The 18,490-nt window shown below is 39.8% G+C and overlaps 1 protein-coding gene across 1 annotated transcript in view; it reads left to right on the plus strand.

The window, feature by feature from the left end:
- Positions 1 to 18,490, plus strand: part of PTPRN2 (protein tyrosine phosphatase receptor type N2) — a 1,275,947-nt gene that overhangs the window by 569,955 nt on the left and 687,502 nt on the right. The window contains exon 11 of the mRNA XM_077491142.1: positions 8,575 to 8,654. Coding sequence (XP_077347268.1) covers positions 8,575 to 8,654 — 80 coding nt within the window. The remainder of the gene's footprint in view (positions 1 to 8,574; positions 8,655 to 18,490) is intronic.

The raw sequence follows: 18,490 nt of genomic DNA on the forward strand, positions 1-18,490 counted from the left end.
GCGCAAAAAATAAAAATGCAGGGGTGATCAAATACCACCAAAAGAAAGCTGTATTTGTGGGAAATAAAGGACGTCAATTTTGTTTAGGAGCCACGTCGCACGACCGCGCAATCGTCAGTTAAAGTGACACAGTGCCGAATCGTAAAAAGTGGTCTGGTCTTAAGCCAGCAAAATGGTCTGGTCTGAAATTAATGCAGATCTGTAATCATTAATGCCTATTTTTTTTTTTTTTTAATGTAAGCAGTGTAAATAACTGTAACAAACAAATATGTAACTATAACTGGCCTTTGCAGCAAGGAGCACATGGAAGGGCAGCACATGTCAAACAAAACCAAAGAAAATTCCCAGCTCAACTTACCGACCAGCCTACAACCAACCAAATTATCCTGTTTAATAGGATGCATTAAAAACAAGGGTTTCGTTTGCACACATTTGCAAATACATACATAGGCTGCAGAGCTACTTCACGGCACCCCAGTATTATCTGAAATCCTAACTCTAAATTTTAAGAGCCTCCACAGTGGAAGTAAATGCATTATAATGGATAGGCAGAGGGCAGGTGAGCCTGGAGAGAGCTGACTCCTGCTTAAAGGCACAGGGGCACACCTAGCATATAGCACAATGGCAACAAAGGTGTCCAATGTACCCCTTCACCAGTATTCCAACAGAACAAATGGTCACTGCCCCACCTATAGCTGGCCTTTGCACAGAGGAGCACATGGAAGGGAGAAGCAAACAAAACCAAAGAAAATTCCCTGCTCAACTTACCAACCAGTCTGCAACCAACTGAATTATCCTGTCTAACAGTATTTGTTAAAAAGAAAGGTTTAATTGTGTAAATAACTGAATGTGACCTGGTATCCGCCTCTTACAGTCCCTGTACAGCAGATGCAGTGATGTCATCTTTTCACCTTCAGCCTGCTGATTGGACAGTGAAGCAGAAGCAGCAAACTGATGAAGTCATCCCTCTGCTTACTTTGCTCTCTCCTCTTGTCTTCTTGTTACTTACTTACTCAGCTGTTCCAACTGGTCTGTCCTGGCAGCACAGGATGGAAAAGAGACAGGGCAGTTGGGATATTAAATCCCTGGACTGGTGGAGTGGCTGCAGGAGCCCTGACAGCTGAGGATCGCCAATGGTAAGTACAGCATGGACTGGGGAGTTGAAGGGTTTAATGTTAGGTCACCTTTACAGTTTTTGTGTAAAAGTGAACTAACCCTTTAAAGTTGAGTCATTCTACTCTTTACCAGTGTGTATGAGCATCAGAACTATTGAGCAGAGATTTAAAGTGCATGTGGTCATAAGAACTGTCATCAACAAAAAAGCAAGACCTTTAAACTCAAGTCTTTTCTGAGTACTATGGTATGACATTGGAGCTGGTCATACTGCTTCACCCAGACATGATGGATATAACCTAGGGTCCTAGACGGCTTCTGAATCAGTGGTTAGGAAGTAAAGTGATAGTCTTCCTGAGAGATGTAAAAAGTGAATTTTTACATAATTTTAAAGATAAAATATGGAATTGCAAACTTGCTTACCACTTTGACCTTTTTTTTTTTTAAAGAAAATCATCCACATAAATCTTCAACTGCAGGGTTTAGCACAAACAATTTCAAGTTCCAGGAGAAAGTGAAAAACTGCTGGAAAAAAAGCTATAGTTCTGGAGAGCCAAGCCTTTATCTGTTTACCTAGATCCTCTCCCACACCTCAAAGTTTTGTGAAGAAAATGACATCTGTCTAGCTGAGAGTGTTAAAAACAGCATCAGAGAGCGTTTGACAAATGTGGAGTCAAATTGCTTGCTTTCCTGGGGTTGAAGACAAGGAAGACATAAAAACTGTAGATTCCAAATCCTTTTAATGGCTATGCTACTAAGGAGGCACACATTCCTGATGATGCCCAAGATGACAAAGAAAAACCGACTGAACTTTCTTCTGACAGTACAGAAGAAACAATACAAAAAAAGGCCTGGAAAATATTGCAGCATTCTTACAGATACAGAAAGCAATACCCACTCCTAGGGAAAAGTTGTCTTACAGAGTTTCTCTGTTTAACTTCATCATACCCGAAAAACATTAAAACTAGCTTCTCCTAAGAGTTGTTAACCAAAGAGGAAAACGTGTGTTTATATATCTATACAACAGAACCCAATCTTTAAAACAGATCCGAGCACAATCACTATCATCTTATAGAAGCTTTAACATGGTAAAGTCATTTTAAACATCATTTTGAATAGTTTTAAATATTTGTTAAAAGCATACCTGGCGGTGCTGCCAAGGAGGACCATGTTCGGAGACCTTCTGTTATAGGTGGACAACTGTCTCCTGATCTGACCACTGCATTGTCACCCTGTGCCTTTGGTGGAGACTGTCAGCAGTGCAGTACAGTATCATCTTATGACTGGTGTGGCAGTAATCAGGGACACTGACTTGTGACACTGGGGGTGATCAAGGATTTTTGATTGCTGTTACAATGTTAATCACTGTACCAATGTTTTGAACTGTCATGAATGGGTTACATTCATACCATCTATGATTACTAGTGATCTGTGATTGGCTACAACTAATTACATGGTACAGGGTGCTGTGATTGGCAAAGATACCATGTGATAGCTGTGGGCCAATCACAGCATCACTACATAGGAAGCACAGCTGTTTTGACATTGTGATCCTGTGACAACGTTAACATGATCCCTGGGTCACTCAAAATGGCAGAGTACCAGGAGCCACAATACACTCGTCCGGTGGACACAGTGGTCATGGGACTGCGTGCCCCAGGCTGGATGAAGTATATGTATGTGATCCAGCCTGCCCGTGCTGTTCGCCTGCAGTAAATGTACTGCGGGTGGGCAGCAACTGGTTAAACTTAATTGAACTATCAAAGTCAGTGAAACTGCACTGCTGTGCCCTTGCAGTGGCGTGTTTCTTTGCAGAAGGTTCATACATAGGAAAATATAGGCATATTTTATTGTTCAGAACACCTTGCAAATGTACAACTAAGGGATGGATGTAGGGCCAGTGCATTAATGCACGAGGATCTATCAGCACAGTACAAACAGGGTATATTTGTTAGCAGGGTATAGATATAATGTGCTGGAAGCTTCTTGGATGCAGAGAATGCTTTAGTTTCATGGAGGATAGCAGAACATGTCTTTACAGCATGAGCAACAGGAAGAGAACAACAAACAAGTACACAGAACAGAAATAGATGGTACATCATGTGTTATCATAGAATACATGCTACAACACTATAATACTACAGCGTCACCTTCTGCATAGAAAGGTATAATGCATACAGTCCAGGACTTCTCCCGAGCCTTGCCCATTCTCTGGAATTCGCTACCCCAATCTGTCAGACTGTCTCCAAATGTATCCACCTTTAGGCGATCCCTGGAAACTTTTCTCTTCAGAGAAGCCTATCCTGCCTCCATCTAACAACTGCACTATTTTCTTCATTAGCTCATCCCCCACAGCTATTACCCTTTTGTATAACTTGACCCTCGCTCCTAGATTGTAAGCTCTAATGAGCAGGGCCCTCTGATTCCCCCCTGTATTGAATTGTATTGTAATTGTACTGTCTGCCCTAATGTTGTAAAGCGCTGAGTAAACTGTCGGCACTATATGAATCCTGTATAATAATAATAATAATACAGTCCATAATCAGTTTATAAGCAACTATACCGTTGTACTTCCAACACCCGGTCTCAACAGCATGTGATAACCATAACTCTCCATCCCCCTCCTTAACATTACATTGTAGGGGACAGCGAAGTAAGATTTTTAAGCAGCAATTTTTAATTTGACTTATTAATTTAAGTAAATGGGAACATGTAACAAATTTATAGGTATTATCTCAGTTTGGCTGCAAAAATGGACATACACTTTAACCACCTAGAGACTGGACACTCACTCACTTGCTGCCCAGGCCATTTTTCATCCTTCAGTGCTGTCAAGCTTTGAATGACAGTTATTCATGCAACAGTGTACCCAAATTAAATATTGATCATTTTTTCGAGGCAGATAGAGCTTTCTTTTGGTGGTATTTAATCACCACTGGATTTTTTGTTCCTTGCTATATTAGCAAAACCCAAATGAAAATTTGGAAAAAAAAAAAAAATTTTTTCTTAGTTTCTGTTTTAGAATTTTGCAAATAACAATCTTTCTTCATTAATTTAGTCTAAAATGTATTATGCAACATTTTTTTGATAAAAATAAACCAAATCAGTGTATAATATTTAGTCTGTGTGAAAGTCGTAGAATCCACAAACTATGATTAATATATTAGGGCTGTTACTGATTTTTTAAATCGATTAATCGACTAATTTTGATTAATTATAACGCACATACAGATCCAAATACTTTTAGCTGATCTCCTATATACAAATATATATATATATATATATATACAATCACCCAACACTAGTTAGTTTCCACAATCCATGATTTAGCTTCACAATTACGTAAGTAATTTTTTTTCCACAGTAGCGTGACAATCCCTCCACCTCCGGTCTAACTAATCACTCTCACCTTATGGCATGGACCCTCGTGCAAACAGGTGGTCATGCAAGCGGGTATCAAAAGAGTTAACACGGACCATAAACTTCTCTCACGTCTCCTTAGATCTCAACAAGGACACCAGGTCATGGGTAGAAAGAAAAGATCTAAGTGCTCACCGCTTAAGTATAATATTAAACTATAATAAATGATAAAAACACAGCATGTAAAGCCGACAATCATGTTAGTTCCGCAGGGCAGCAGCGGGTGAGGTCATGCATAGCTCCTCCCCTGTATGCGTTATGTTCAATCAGAACGTTGATGTCACCAGACTCCTCCCCATTCCCTTTATTAGCAGATGGAGGCACTTGGGGAAGGGGGAGTAGTCCAGTGACGTCGAGGTCCGTAACGCCACCGGATCTCTGACAGAACTTCCTGAAGAGCCGGAAGCTGGCAGAGAGGTGAGTACCGATCAAAAGCATTTTGATCGATCAAAAAAATTAAAACAATTAATCGAGAAATTAATCTTTAATTTCCACAGCCCTAGAATTTATATATATATATATATATATAATTGAACATTGATCAGTCCTCGTGTACTGGCTACTTATGTCATTTCATGAGGCCCTAAAATACCAGGACAGTACAAATACCCCCCCAAATGACAGATTTTTGGAAAGTAGACAGTCTGGGGTATTTAGTAAAAGGCATGGTACTTAAAATTACACCTCAAAACACATTCTACTATGCCTCCTGAGTATGAGGATACCACATCTGTGAGGCTTTTTTCACAGCCTAAAAGGATTTCGGGCATAGAGGGGCCCAAAATCCAAGGGGCACCTTTGGGTATTTTTGGCATTCAAGGTACATAAATTATGCACCTAATTTCCTGAATACTTATCACATTTTTGGAGGCCCTGGAGCACCAGGACAGGGGAAACACCTACAAAATGATCCCGTTTTAGAAAGAGTCTTTTGAAAATGGAAAGTTTTTGGAAAATGCAGGAAAGAAAATGTAAATATATATTTTTTTACACAAAGTTGTATGTTATTATTATTATTATTATTATTATTATTATTATTATACAGTATTAATAGTTTTTATACAATATTTCTATTGCATGTCATAGGCATACTTAGAAGCACACCCCAAAACACTTCCAAGGGCAAAGAGGGGATTCTTCCAAATGACACAAAAGTAAGGAGCATTCTTCTCTGTGGTGTTGATTTACTAAAACTGGGGAGTGCAAAATCTGATGCAGCTTTGCATAGTAGCCAATCAGCTTCTAACTTGTTCAACCAAGCTTTGACAATAAAACCTGGGAACTGATTGGTGTCTCTGCACAGCTGCACCAGATTTTGCACTTTCCAGTCTTAGTAAATCTACCCCACTGTGAGCTTTAAATATATTAATTATTGGCAGGGGTTCCCGGAAACCAAAAAGTGTTTTCAAGGGTTCTTCCATGTTAGAATGGCCAAGAAAGGCTGGTTTAAAGTAAAGGAAGTACACAGTATAAAAAATAAATAAAATTACTTTATTGGTAAGGCATGAAATATTCCAGCTCTCCTTGCAATAGGTCACAAGTTTGGCCGCCGCTGAGCCTTCCATTCTCAGATGCGTGGCTCAGAATAAAATGTTCTTTAAATAATGGATACACTCAATGCTTTCTTTTGAACTGGCAAGTTTTTGTACAGAATCTTTTATAGCATTCTCTATTAATTTAAATCAAAGTATGCCTTGCTTTAGCTTCCTCTAAAATGCCTTTTTTGCTTGATGTGGTGTTTTGTGGTTTAGATTGTGATCACACAGCCTTCCTTTCAATCTCTTTTTGATTTCTCCTAATCATACCACACGGACCTCCCTCTCCTGTGAGTTTCTGATTTGATGCGTTTACGACGGTCATGACAATTCCTAACCCGAATGTTGTTGCCACGGCAACCTAGGTGCCTGTTCATAGTTCGTATTGCTGTGTTTATTGCATTATTCTGCCAAGTGTCTGTAGAGAGAAAAGCGTGTGTGTAAATATGTCAATAAATGAAATAATAGACATATAGTTGTGCTGATTTCTACTAACATAAAGTCACTTCTTATATTTCTGATGTTTACTATTGTAGCTGATGTCATGATATAACTATTTAGCTCATACTGATCTTGCATAACAGACAGTAAAAATACATTTCCCTAGACCTAGAGAAATCTTGTTGTAAGGATCAGCATAAGACTTCTTGTATAGGAGCAAGGGAAACAGTGGGCAAAACATAGTTAGCACCTAAGGCAATGCTGAACAATAAACTGAGGGTCATCGATCAGAGCAGGGAGGTAAGTCGATGACAAAACAGAAGGGGTACAAAAACACACAGAAAATATTTAGGATGCAGTAGGCTGTTTTGCGGGTGCATGGTAAAAGGGGTGAGACCTGGGTAGGCCTAGTCTTAATCAACAATCAAGCACAACAGCAAAGATTAGCAAGATTGGAGATACAAAGTATCAATAAGGAGGCTAGGATAGCCCAGCCAAGAATCAAGCTCTAATTTGCCAATGATGGTGCTCCAGACCAATAAGAAGACAATCGTAAATACCCAAAGACAGAGTACAGGGAAAACACTGAGTTGAACAGGAACAGACACAGGGTAGAAGGACTGAGGCACAAGGCTGAGGAGGTCAGAGACACAGTTTAGGATATGCCACAGTCATGAAATAATTACGATCCTGTTACTGGATAAAGCCTTTCTCACTGTATAATTGCAACTGAACCTCAAGTATCCAATCAAGCTGTTGTGGTTTCTATAAATTCAATGCTGATTCTTTTAGGTGGTATACTGGTGACTATAGGAATGCACAGTGCAGAGGTAAATGCTTTGAACTCTTTACTGAAAAGCCAGCAGTGCAATGTCCAAAACTCTCACAATATCCTATATATGTAAACAACTGGAATGAACAAACCACCGCACAAACCTCCCCAGCAATCTCAAGAAACAAATTAACGGGAAGCTGCCAACATTGATACGTGTCCCCACGCCTACTAGAACAACAGATAAAGAAAAAATTCAGAGCTACCGGCTCTATATATAATATTGCAGATGTAGACAAGTGACTGTGACACCCTCCATACCTCTTTTTACCTTTATTGAACTTCTGGGTCTTTCAAGTATATTTATAGTACACTATTGGAGAGCATTTGAGGCATATAGGTACGAAGGATGTCACCATCATTTGTTTACATCTGCAATATTATTTATAGGACCAGTAGTGCTGCATTTTTTCCTTATCTGTTAACTTATATGTGTAATAATTTAAGCAGCATGGTATGAAGGTGGGCAGTTTCTGCAGTAGAGGAATGTCAGAGGGAATTAGGTTGAACAGTAGGTGCAGAAGAGGAATGTCTGAGGGTATGGGGGGAACAATGCTGGAAAGTATGATGGAAAGAAAGTAGCCTTGTTACTTCCCATCCTGATGGAGGATACTTTGTACAGGAGAGGAGTGTGAATGGTATGAGAATGGAGAGTATGTGCAAAAGAATGCAGAAGGTTTTAAAGTGGGCAGCATGTGCAGGAGAGGGGTGCAGAGGGTATACAGGAGGGCAGTAGTTGCAGGAGAAGAGTGTGGAGGTTATGTGGGTGCGCAGATTGTGCGGGAGAGGAGTGCAGAAGGTATGAGACTGGGCATTATGTGCAGGAGAGGAGTGCAGAGGGTATGAAGGTCAACAGTATGTGCAGGAGAAAAGTGTGGAGCAAATGATTGCGGGTAGTATGTCCAGGAAAAATGTACAGAGGGTATGAGGGTGGCCAGTATATGCAGGAGAAGAGTGTGGAGCAAATGATGGTGGACAGTATGTGAAGGAGACGGATGTAGAGTGATCATGATGGTGTGAACGGAAACAGCCCCCACTAGAAACAAAGTAAATGTAGGAGTATTTCTTGTGTAGACTGTTTTTGTGCCAATTTTTAATACTATATTGGATTTCAGAGTGTGGTAATGTGTCATTGTGGTGTGTAATAATGCTTACAATGAAGACATCCCTGAGTTACCATTATTCAGTTTCTTAAAATAAAATATAAATTTGTCTTACTTTTGACTATTGCAGTGTGTCAGGATCAGCAGTGGTGTTTCAAGTGCGCCCCAATATCCAGAATTTGACAACAGAACGTGTGGCAGATGCAGCAGGTACTGTCAGTCTTCATTTTATATACTATGATGATTATACCCAATTAATTTGTTATTTTTAACTTCACATTAAAGGTCTTACATTTTAAACTTCAGTTTAGTCTTACAGAAGGCGTTGCAAAATACTACACAATAATATATAAATACATATGAAAATGTTTTACTCTAGACTGTAACATGTATGAAGTGTTTAGCCAATCAGCCACCTAGGCAGGACATAGATGGTGTGAATTTCTTTCCTGCAACCACAGGTTGCTGAACCGGCTGAGATTTGAATCATCTAAGGCCGTCATTAATGTCTGACAAATTTTTGTAGGGAAGTTTTGAAACTGAATAGAAACATCTCATTGGCATCAGAAGATGTTTCCTGTGAAATGCTTCCTTGTAATAAATCTCTGTTTTGCCACATGGCATGCATTTTATTTAGGACTGCACTGGAACATGATAAATCCAAACCTATAAATTGTTGTTATCAAACATCTACCATAGAGAAATAACCATTAACCAGAGGATACAAGGCATTCTCCCAAAGTCTATATGGACACAGCAGGATGGGTCAAAACACTGCCTATAAAACCTGTGCGCCATGACAGAAGCCCTGTAGAACTAGAATATACTTAAAGAATAGTTGTTATGAGTTATCCTTATTGTCTAGCCCCTCCTTAATGGCCTGCAGCAGTCTTTACAGCCTCTGGCTGAAATCTTTTTGCCTCTGGCCATACCTGCACATTCCATCCTTATAGACTTCAATAGGGCTGTCTTTCATTACAGGAGGCATTTGGCCCCAAAGAAGTCTCTGAAAGTGTATTTATCTTTTAAGGGAAACACCAAGGGGTCTCCATGGTAGCTTTCCGATTTACTAATAATCACTTGACTAGTGGTATTAGTACCAAGGCAGGATGGCCTGGCAGCATTCTGCAAAAAGGCTGACTGTGGGGGGGATAAAAAGAGTGCACAACAGCCATATAGTAGTGGTCTGTACAAGCCTTATCTGTGTTTGCTGTTTTTATTTCTTCTTTCTACTTTGCTGCACTGCCTAGACAACATCAAATTGGTCACAAATGTAGAAATAGAGAATAAGTTCCATTTTTGCAAAAGTTATATCCTGGCAAGCAAGTCTGCAAATATAACCTTTCACAGGAGAGTGCATTTGGATTGCTGAGATTCAGGGGATATGATGATGCATAAGACATGAATATATTGTCTCCCACACACATAGCTTACTAGGTGACAGTCTAAAGAGATTCACTGAAATCTGAGAATCTACAGAGATTTGATCTGCAGTTAAGATGTATTCTGGCTGGCATAATACAAATGTTCCCACTGCTATCTGACCTGAAGTTTGACCTTAATTGATTTTAATACCATAATTACGTGCATTCTGGAGTATACCGTGCCCTTTTCCTTTTACCTTCTGTCCCCGGGGAAGAGTTTCTGGCAAATTATTTAAAGCGTGGCTGAATCCAAAAACAAAAAAAATGATATATTACAGCTTACCAGCTCCATTATTTTTCTAATTTTCATACTTTGGTACCTTTATTTTCATTTGCTGTACCTGTCAGTAACACCCTCCCTGTCCTAGTGACACCCTAGGACTGGAAGTGTGTTAGGACTACAAAACACATCCCTTTCTCCTCAACTCAATAACAAAAAAGGGAAGGTGTCTTGTAACTCAGATAAGGGAAATGTGAAGTCCAATAACATTATTTGAAATTTCATGAAGGAGGTTTTAAGCAAATTTGATGTTTGGCAAGAATACAAATGCAGCTACCACATTTAAAACCTAATTCCAGGTTTCTGGGGACTTTAAATAGTTAGTTTACAAAGCTGGTCCAAACAAAATATATCCTTTACAAATAGATTTGCCCAGTGGAAGCGCTGTATAAACTGTTTATATATCATCAGCTAGTGCAGTGCAGTTGCAAGGGAATTTGCTCCAGAGCTTAGTAGATGAGGTGATACCCAATCACATGCAAGGAAATAAAAAAAATAAAAAAGCATTTTTGCTTGAACATGATTGGATGCTGAAAGTCAGCTGCACCATATTTTCTAAGCTCTGGAGCAATTACCCTTGAAGGGTGTGCAACTGCAAAGTGCACAGTCTATTTGCCTTTAGTAAATTAACCCCACAGCATACAGCACTGTATTCTGCCAGTGGGATGGGGACTTCCACGCCCTGTTCCCAAGACAAAATCAAGTCAGCATTGTTTTTCATCAGTGGCTTTCTCTGATTGGCAGAGAGGCAGGCAGATGATGTTAAATTATTCAGCTCAGCCAATCAGAGGAAGCCTTGTATTGATGAAATACAATACTGCCTGTGAATGGCTGAGCAGCACTCAACCAACTCAACCTCAAACTCAACTCAATGTTGTTCCAGGAGTAGGACAGAAAGTCTCCATCCCACTGCCAAAAAAAAGCACTGTAAACTGTATATAGCTGATGCTATGGAGTTTATACAGTGCTCCAAGTGGAAACATCTATGAGGCCGCGTACACACGCGGGGACTGTTCGCCCAACTTTGTCCGTCAAACAGTTTCGGCAAACAGTCCGCTCAAAATTAGCATGGACGGACATGGCCACACACGACGGACGAACAGTTTGCTGAAACCGTGCGCGATGACGTGAACGGCACGTATGACGGGACGAAAAATACGACGTCCTATACACTGCATTATAACTTTCGGCGTGAAAATCCTTTCTGAGCATGCGCGCAACTTTGTTTGACGAACAAGCCTACACACGCGGGGACTGTCCTCTGAAACAAGGTTTCAGCGGACAGTTTTTCGGAATTTCCGAAAAACCTTGTTCAGCGGACTGTCCGCTGAAAGCCCACACACGAGCGGACTGTCCGCTGAAACTTGGTTTCAGCGGACAGTTTCAGCGAACAGTCCCCACGTGTGTACGCGGCCTTAGTGCAACCAATAGCTCAGTTCAATCAGCTTGGTCCAAAAAAAGTCAAAAGAAACCTGGAGTTTGGTTTTAGGGACTGGTAAGCTGCAATATATTAATTTTTTGTGCTGGGTTTAGATACACTCATTTATTTATTTGTTTTCTTGATTGACAAATAACATGGCCATATGTTTTTTTGTTTTTTTTTATGTATCCTGTTCCCTAGAAGATAACTTACATACATATATTGTCCTATATTCTGTCTCAGGCTAGCTTGGACGCTAGCAAAGATAATGCACTTTTCGCTATCTCCAAGGAGAAAAACACTTTTCTCCAACTCCAAGCATGTTTGCATTTGCATGTATGCAAGGGGGACGGGAGTGTTTTTACATTTTTAAACTATTTTTATATATTTTATTAAATTTTTATTTATTTTTTTACACTTTTTTCCATTTAACTTTATTACTTTATTGGCTAGCTGCTTTAAAGAGCAGAGGGGACATCGGGATTCAAACAGACCCCTCATTATTCCATAAAAAGTACCTGTCACCTCCACCTGTTAGCCCCCTTGTGATAGCTTTGGAGAGGTGACAGGTACTTTTTATGGAATAATGAGGGGTCTGTTTGAATCCCGATGTCTCCTCTGCTCTTTAAAGCAGCTAGCCAAGCATAGATTTTGCTTGATTGACTGTTTCCCTGGCTATACAAGCCAGCAAATTACAGCTCTGAAACCTGAAGTGGTGAAATCATTGTTGCTCCTGTCCTGGCCACTTACCGTGGTTCGGGGCTCTTTGGGGGAATAGAAACGAGTTGTGGCAGCCTTTTACTGTGCTGTAGAAAAATTTGTTTGATTCTAAAGTTGAAAATGGGCAAAAAAATTATAGCTTCAATTTAGTTTATTGAAAATTTTAATTGAATACAGGAAAAAAATACAGCAATCTCATCCAAATTAATCTATTTATTTTACTGGGTTAAAATAGGGCATTCTCTCTACCACCTCCCTATGATGTGTTTGCAACTTCAACAAAAAAATGTAATTGAATGTTCAGTCAATCTGAGAAATTGCCACATATATGGCCAATTAAAGCCTATCTGTCCTGGTATTCTATTGTTCACCTAGGCACATATGAATGCCTTGTTCCCAGTCATCTGATGTATTAAAAACATTCTGATCTGTGTGAATGTTCCTGGTGTCTTTAAAATAGGGAGTGGTAGGGAAATCACACAGAATCATGGGGACAAGAAGCTGAAAACATCCCCATAGGCACGTTTGAGGGCCTGCTGAATAAAAACTAAAATGGATTTCTTTTTTTGACCTTAACTCAGATAGCTGTTTGAATGATAGTGCCTATTAACGTGGGCTCAGTGCTCTCTATCATAAAATGAATACATAGTTGTGTGTAGGTGGCAGCTCAGTGTAGTTCATTGGCAGATGTGTACCTACTGAGTGTTCCAAATTACTGTAATTTAGGGGCATATTTATAGAGCAGTGAATGGGACATTCACCAAACATTCACTGCACGTTAATCACTGTAATTTAGAACATGTGTACCAAGGTTAGGCTTAGGATTAACCTACAGTGAATGTTTCATAAATGTCACCTTCACAGCTTCATAAATATGCATTTTTCTTTTTAAAAGTTGGTGAGATTAAAAAATGCCGTCTATTCTGGCAGTCACAGACGTGGCATATTTGGCAAAACACAGTCCATCTAAGAGAAATGCAGAGATTTTTATGTGAACCTCAACTATACATGATCTTCAAAGGTCTTCTAATATTGCCTTGTTGTAAATTCTCAAGTCATAATTGGTCTGGAGTGTAGTTTAAGGAGTATATTGTGAATCCAGGATATTGAACTGTAGCTGAACTGTCATACATCTCAAAATCTCAACTTCCTCAGTTAGATACCAAACATGCATATCTTACAAGGTCCAGAAGGCTGCTGAGACACATTAGACCTTCCAGGAGAAAGATCATCAGATCTATATCATACTTGGTATCTAAGAAATCACAATTTAATAATGATATGCAAATGTACCCAGTGTGTCTGCTGGACGGAATACATTACTCCAGCACACCTACAACGTACCCCTATGACCCTTTGATTGGGTGAAAATAATTCCGCAACTAGCCTCCAAGGGACAAGGAAAGATAGCTGCATTGGCAGCTGTAAGATCTCATTTAACCTTCTGTACTACTCAAGGTTATTGGGAATCATGTCAAGGCCAGTGATCTTGCAATATCAGATCTGATCTATCTTCAAGTGATCCAAAGGTTGCACTGTACCAAGACTAGGCAGACTCATCTAAGCCCTTGTACACACGGTCGGAGATTCCGACAACCAAATCCGTCGGATTTTGTCCGACGGATTTTGTCCGACGGATCTTGTCCAAAACTGTTGCATACACACAGTCGGACAAAGTTGTCGGAAAATCCAATCTTTCAGAACGTGATGACGTAATTTCGTTACGATGGGACTACGTTCAGGCTAGTAGCCAATAGCTTTGATGTAGGAATTTGATCTGAGCATGCGTGGCACTTTGTCCGATCGGAATTCTCTACACATGATCGGAATATGTCCGATCGGAGCAGTTTGTCGGGAAATATTTCCAGCAAGTTGGAAAATTTGGTCCGACGGATATTCCGACAGAAACAGTCCGATGCATACCACACACAGTCGGAATATCCGACAAACCGCTCCGATCGGACACATTCCGACGGAATCTCCGACCGTGTGTACAAGGGCTTAGACATTTTTTGCTGTTATGTATGTCTGTTTTATAATTTATTTTATGTAAATATTTATTGCACCGATCTTATTATCTCTTTTATTAAAGCAATATATAAAAATTGTTAAGTTGGATCTCTGAATGCTCTAGCTATAAATTAATAACTTTGTTTGAAGAAGCTATTCTGTTAAATTTCTCTCTGGGGCTGCCAGTGAGCGATACAGACATTTTTTTTTAAGGTCAGAATTGAAACAATGGATGCTGTGAATGGCATGTTTCCAATAAAACACTTGATGGTGGCTATTGTGTGTGTGCAAATAGTTAACTGTTAAATTGATCTTCCCCAGTGATGGTCATGTTAAGTCTACTGGTACTTAGATTGATTTCCCATGAGCTGGAAAATCTTTGTACATGGTGAGGCTGAGAGTATAATCATCACAGTAAGTTCTTTATTTATTTATTTAGTGCAAATTTCTTTTTGAAGGGTTACTGCACCAAATATTTCTACGATCTTTGTAATTCTTACAGCTGTTTTAAGTAGTTCTACTCTACCTGGATATTTCATGAATTTGTGTTATAGAGAATCCAAGAGTAGGAGCACCTGAGAACAGCACTATTGAAGCAGAAGTGAGAAACCAAAACAGGCAGTGCAAGGGTTAGGGACTATAGATAGGCATATACCTAAAATGATAAAAGAAGCCAGAGAGTGATTCAGTCCATTGTACTGTACTTTTATCTGATATATCACTTTTGAGTCACCTCACCTTTTGAAACATAACCCATTGTTTACTGAAAAGTAAGTAGTATGAATGAATACTTGTAAATACATAACACTAATGCCCTGTACACACGGTCGGACTTTCCGACAGAAAAGGTCCAATCGGTTTATGTTTTCGGAAAATCCGATCGTGCATGGGCTCTATTGTACTTTTTCCGTCGGAAATCCCGAAGGAAAAAGTTTGAGAGCTGGATCTAAAAATTTTTGACAACAAAATCCAATCTGACTTTTTCCAATAGTTTTTAGAGAATTCCGACGGACAAAGTGCCACACATGCTCAGAATAAATTACGAGACCAAAGCTATTGGCTACTAGCCTCTACGTAGTCCCGTCATACGCAACGAACATCACCTCGTTCCAAACTATTGGATTTTCCGGAAACTTTGTCTGACCATGTATATGCAACACAAGTTTCGGACAAAATCCTTCAGAAAAAACCTGATGGATTTTGTGGTCGGGATGTCCGACCGTGTGTACAGGGCATAAGTCAGTGCTAAAAGCGTATACAGTAGCTAGCTTTTGTACGGTACTCCATTTTGTTATGCAATGCATGTAGGAAAGGATTTCATAAAAGCATATATCCCTCCCAGAGCTGTATTTATACTCCCCACGTTCTCATCCCATCCAATCCCAGGCCAGCTGCTATCTTGTGCCTGATCCCCCCAACACAAGCAAAGCTTATAGCACAAAAACAAATTTACAAAGACTTATCATATTGTAACAATAGCAAAATCATAATCATACTTACAGAGGATGAACCAAAATCAAATTACAATCACAACCAGTATAATTTCTGCAGAGTACAGAAACAACTGAAAAACTCCCCAGAGAGACAAGCAGTACTGTACTGGCAAAAACATGTCCAGAATGTCAAAATCAGCACCATACTGACACAAGACAGACATATCAGTAGGGACACAATTGGCACTGTGATGACATAATCAGAAACATAATTCCAATTACATTTAGAATATAAAATAATATCTTTATTAGTGCAAGTGTGCACAAATGCATACAACTGCACACACATAAAAACTGTTTGAAACTCCAGGGCTATTGAAATACATCTGGAAACTATGTGTAAATCACAGTCTCCAAGGCTATATGCATTTTAATGCCAAGGTTATAAGCATCACCTTCAATAGTCAAATAGAAGCTTATAATGTCAAATACTTGCAAGAACAAAAGAATTTGTCAAGAATGTAACCAGTTATTCAAAATGAAGTATGTGTCCAGTTATTCACTGCATCATTTTTTTACCACCACAGTTATATCTTAGAATACCAATTAAGAGCACAGTACTTGGTATTCCTACATGAGTAAACTAGCTAAATTCTGTGCTAATCCTCAGTAACCCCTCTACCCAATAGTAGTTGTGTAGATCTCCCAAAAGACAAATCTCCCAAAATACATTAATAAAATCGCATACGTAAGGTACAACTTTGCCCCAAAGTTAAATAAATAAATCAATCAATAATAAATCACTCCAACCAATAATATATGCAATATGTCACAAAAGTGAGTACACCCCTCACATTTTCGTAAACATTTTATTATATCTTTTCATGTGACAACGCTGAAGAAATGACACTTTGCTACAATGTAAAGTAGTGAGTGTACAGCTTGTATAACAGTGTAAATTTACTGTCCCCTCAAAATAACCCAACACACAGCCATTAATGTCTAAAGAACTGGCAACACAAGTGAGTACACCCCTAAGTGAAAATATCCAAATTGGGCCCAAAGTGCCAACATTTTGTGTTGCCACCATTATTTTCCAGCACTGCCTTAACCCTCTTGGGCACAGAGTTCACCAGAGCTTCACAGGTTGCAATTGAAGTCCTCTTCCACTCCTTCATGATGACATCACAGAGCTGGTGGACGTTAGAGACCTTGCGCTCCCCCACCTTCTGTTTGACTATGCCCTACAGATTCTCAATAGGGTTTAGGTCTGGAGACATGTTATCATGTTGAAATACTGCCCTGCGACCCAGTCTCCGAAGGGTAGGAATCATGCTCTGCTTCAGTAAGTCACAGTACATTTGGCATTCATGGTTCCTTCAATGAACTGTAGCTCCCAAGTGCCGGCAGCACTCATGCAGCCCCAGACCATGACACTCCCACCACCATGCTTGACTGTAGGCAAGACACACTTGTCTTTGTACACCTCACCTGGTTGCCACCACACACACTTGACACCATCTGAACCAAATACGTTTATCTTGGTCTCATCAGACCACAGGGCATGGTTCCAGTAACCCATGTCTTTACTCTGCTTGTCTTCAGAAAACTGTTTGTGGGCTTTCTTGTGCATCATCTTTAGAAGAGGCTTCCTTCTGGGACGACAGCCATGCAGACAAATTTAATCCAGTGTGCGGTGTATGGTCTGAGCACTGAAAGGCTGACCTCCCACCCCATCAACCTCTGCAGCAACGCTGGTAGCACTCATACGTCTATTTTCCAAACAGAACCTCTGTAAATGATGCTGATCACATGCACTCAACTTCTTTGGTAAACCATGGCGAGACCTGTTCTGAGTAGAACCTGTCCTGGTAAACCGCTGTATGGGCTTGGTCACCATGCTGCAGCTCAGTTTCAGGGGCTTGAAATATTCTTATAGCCTAGGCCATCTTTATGTAGAGCAACAATTCTTTTTTTCAGATCATGAGAGAGTTCTTTGCCATGAGGTGCCATGTTGAACTTCCAGTTACCGGGATGGGAGAGCAAGAGCGATAACACCAAATTTGACAAACCTGCTCCCCATTCACACCTGAGACCTTGTAACACTAACGTGTCACATGACACTGGGGAGGAAAACTGGCTAATTGGGCCCAATTTGGACATAATCACTGGAGTTGTTCTCCATTTACTATATTTGAGATTTAATATCTCTAAGATATGATTTGGGTTAAATGAGAGTTTTGACTATGAGTGAAAGCTTTAACCAATTAAAAAAAAGTATTTGTACATAGTAAATTAGGCCTAGACTAATACACAGCAATCCATCTAATTGCACAGGAAAAGGGTAAAAATCATGGATTACATGAAGGAATACATTGTATATTCCTTAAAACCTTAATCTTCAAACAGTAGAACAGAAAAGACAGAAAATAAACATATTTAGTTCCAATAGTTACCAGGCTATGATCCACAAAGGTTCCATTAGGGTGACCGCTCCACCATAGAGCGTGTCTCCCTCCTATTTAGTCTGTGTATATTATTACAGGCTGATGCCTCATTGGTTGGCATGGTGTGGCTCTGATTGGTGGGCCTCTCTATTTCTGGGTAACGGCTGACTACATATTAAAATCCCTATACTTTACATTAGTCAGCTCCCTTTAATGTAAATCCTTGCCCCAGACTATTTGAGCAGGAAACCTAACCTTGTAAGTAGATTACATTTTCAGGGAAATTAAGTATACATGACGGACTGGCCATGG

The sequence above is a fragment of the Lithobates pipiens genome, unplaced genomic scaffold (genome assembly GCF_037356315.1).
Source record: "Lithobates pipiens isolate NorthernLeopardFrog02 unplaced genomic scaffold, aLitPip1_a1.2 Scaffold_19, whole genome shotgun sequence".
Lineage (NCBI taxonomy): Eukaryota > Metazoa > Chordata > Amphibia > Anura > Ranidae > Lithobates > Lithobates pipiens.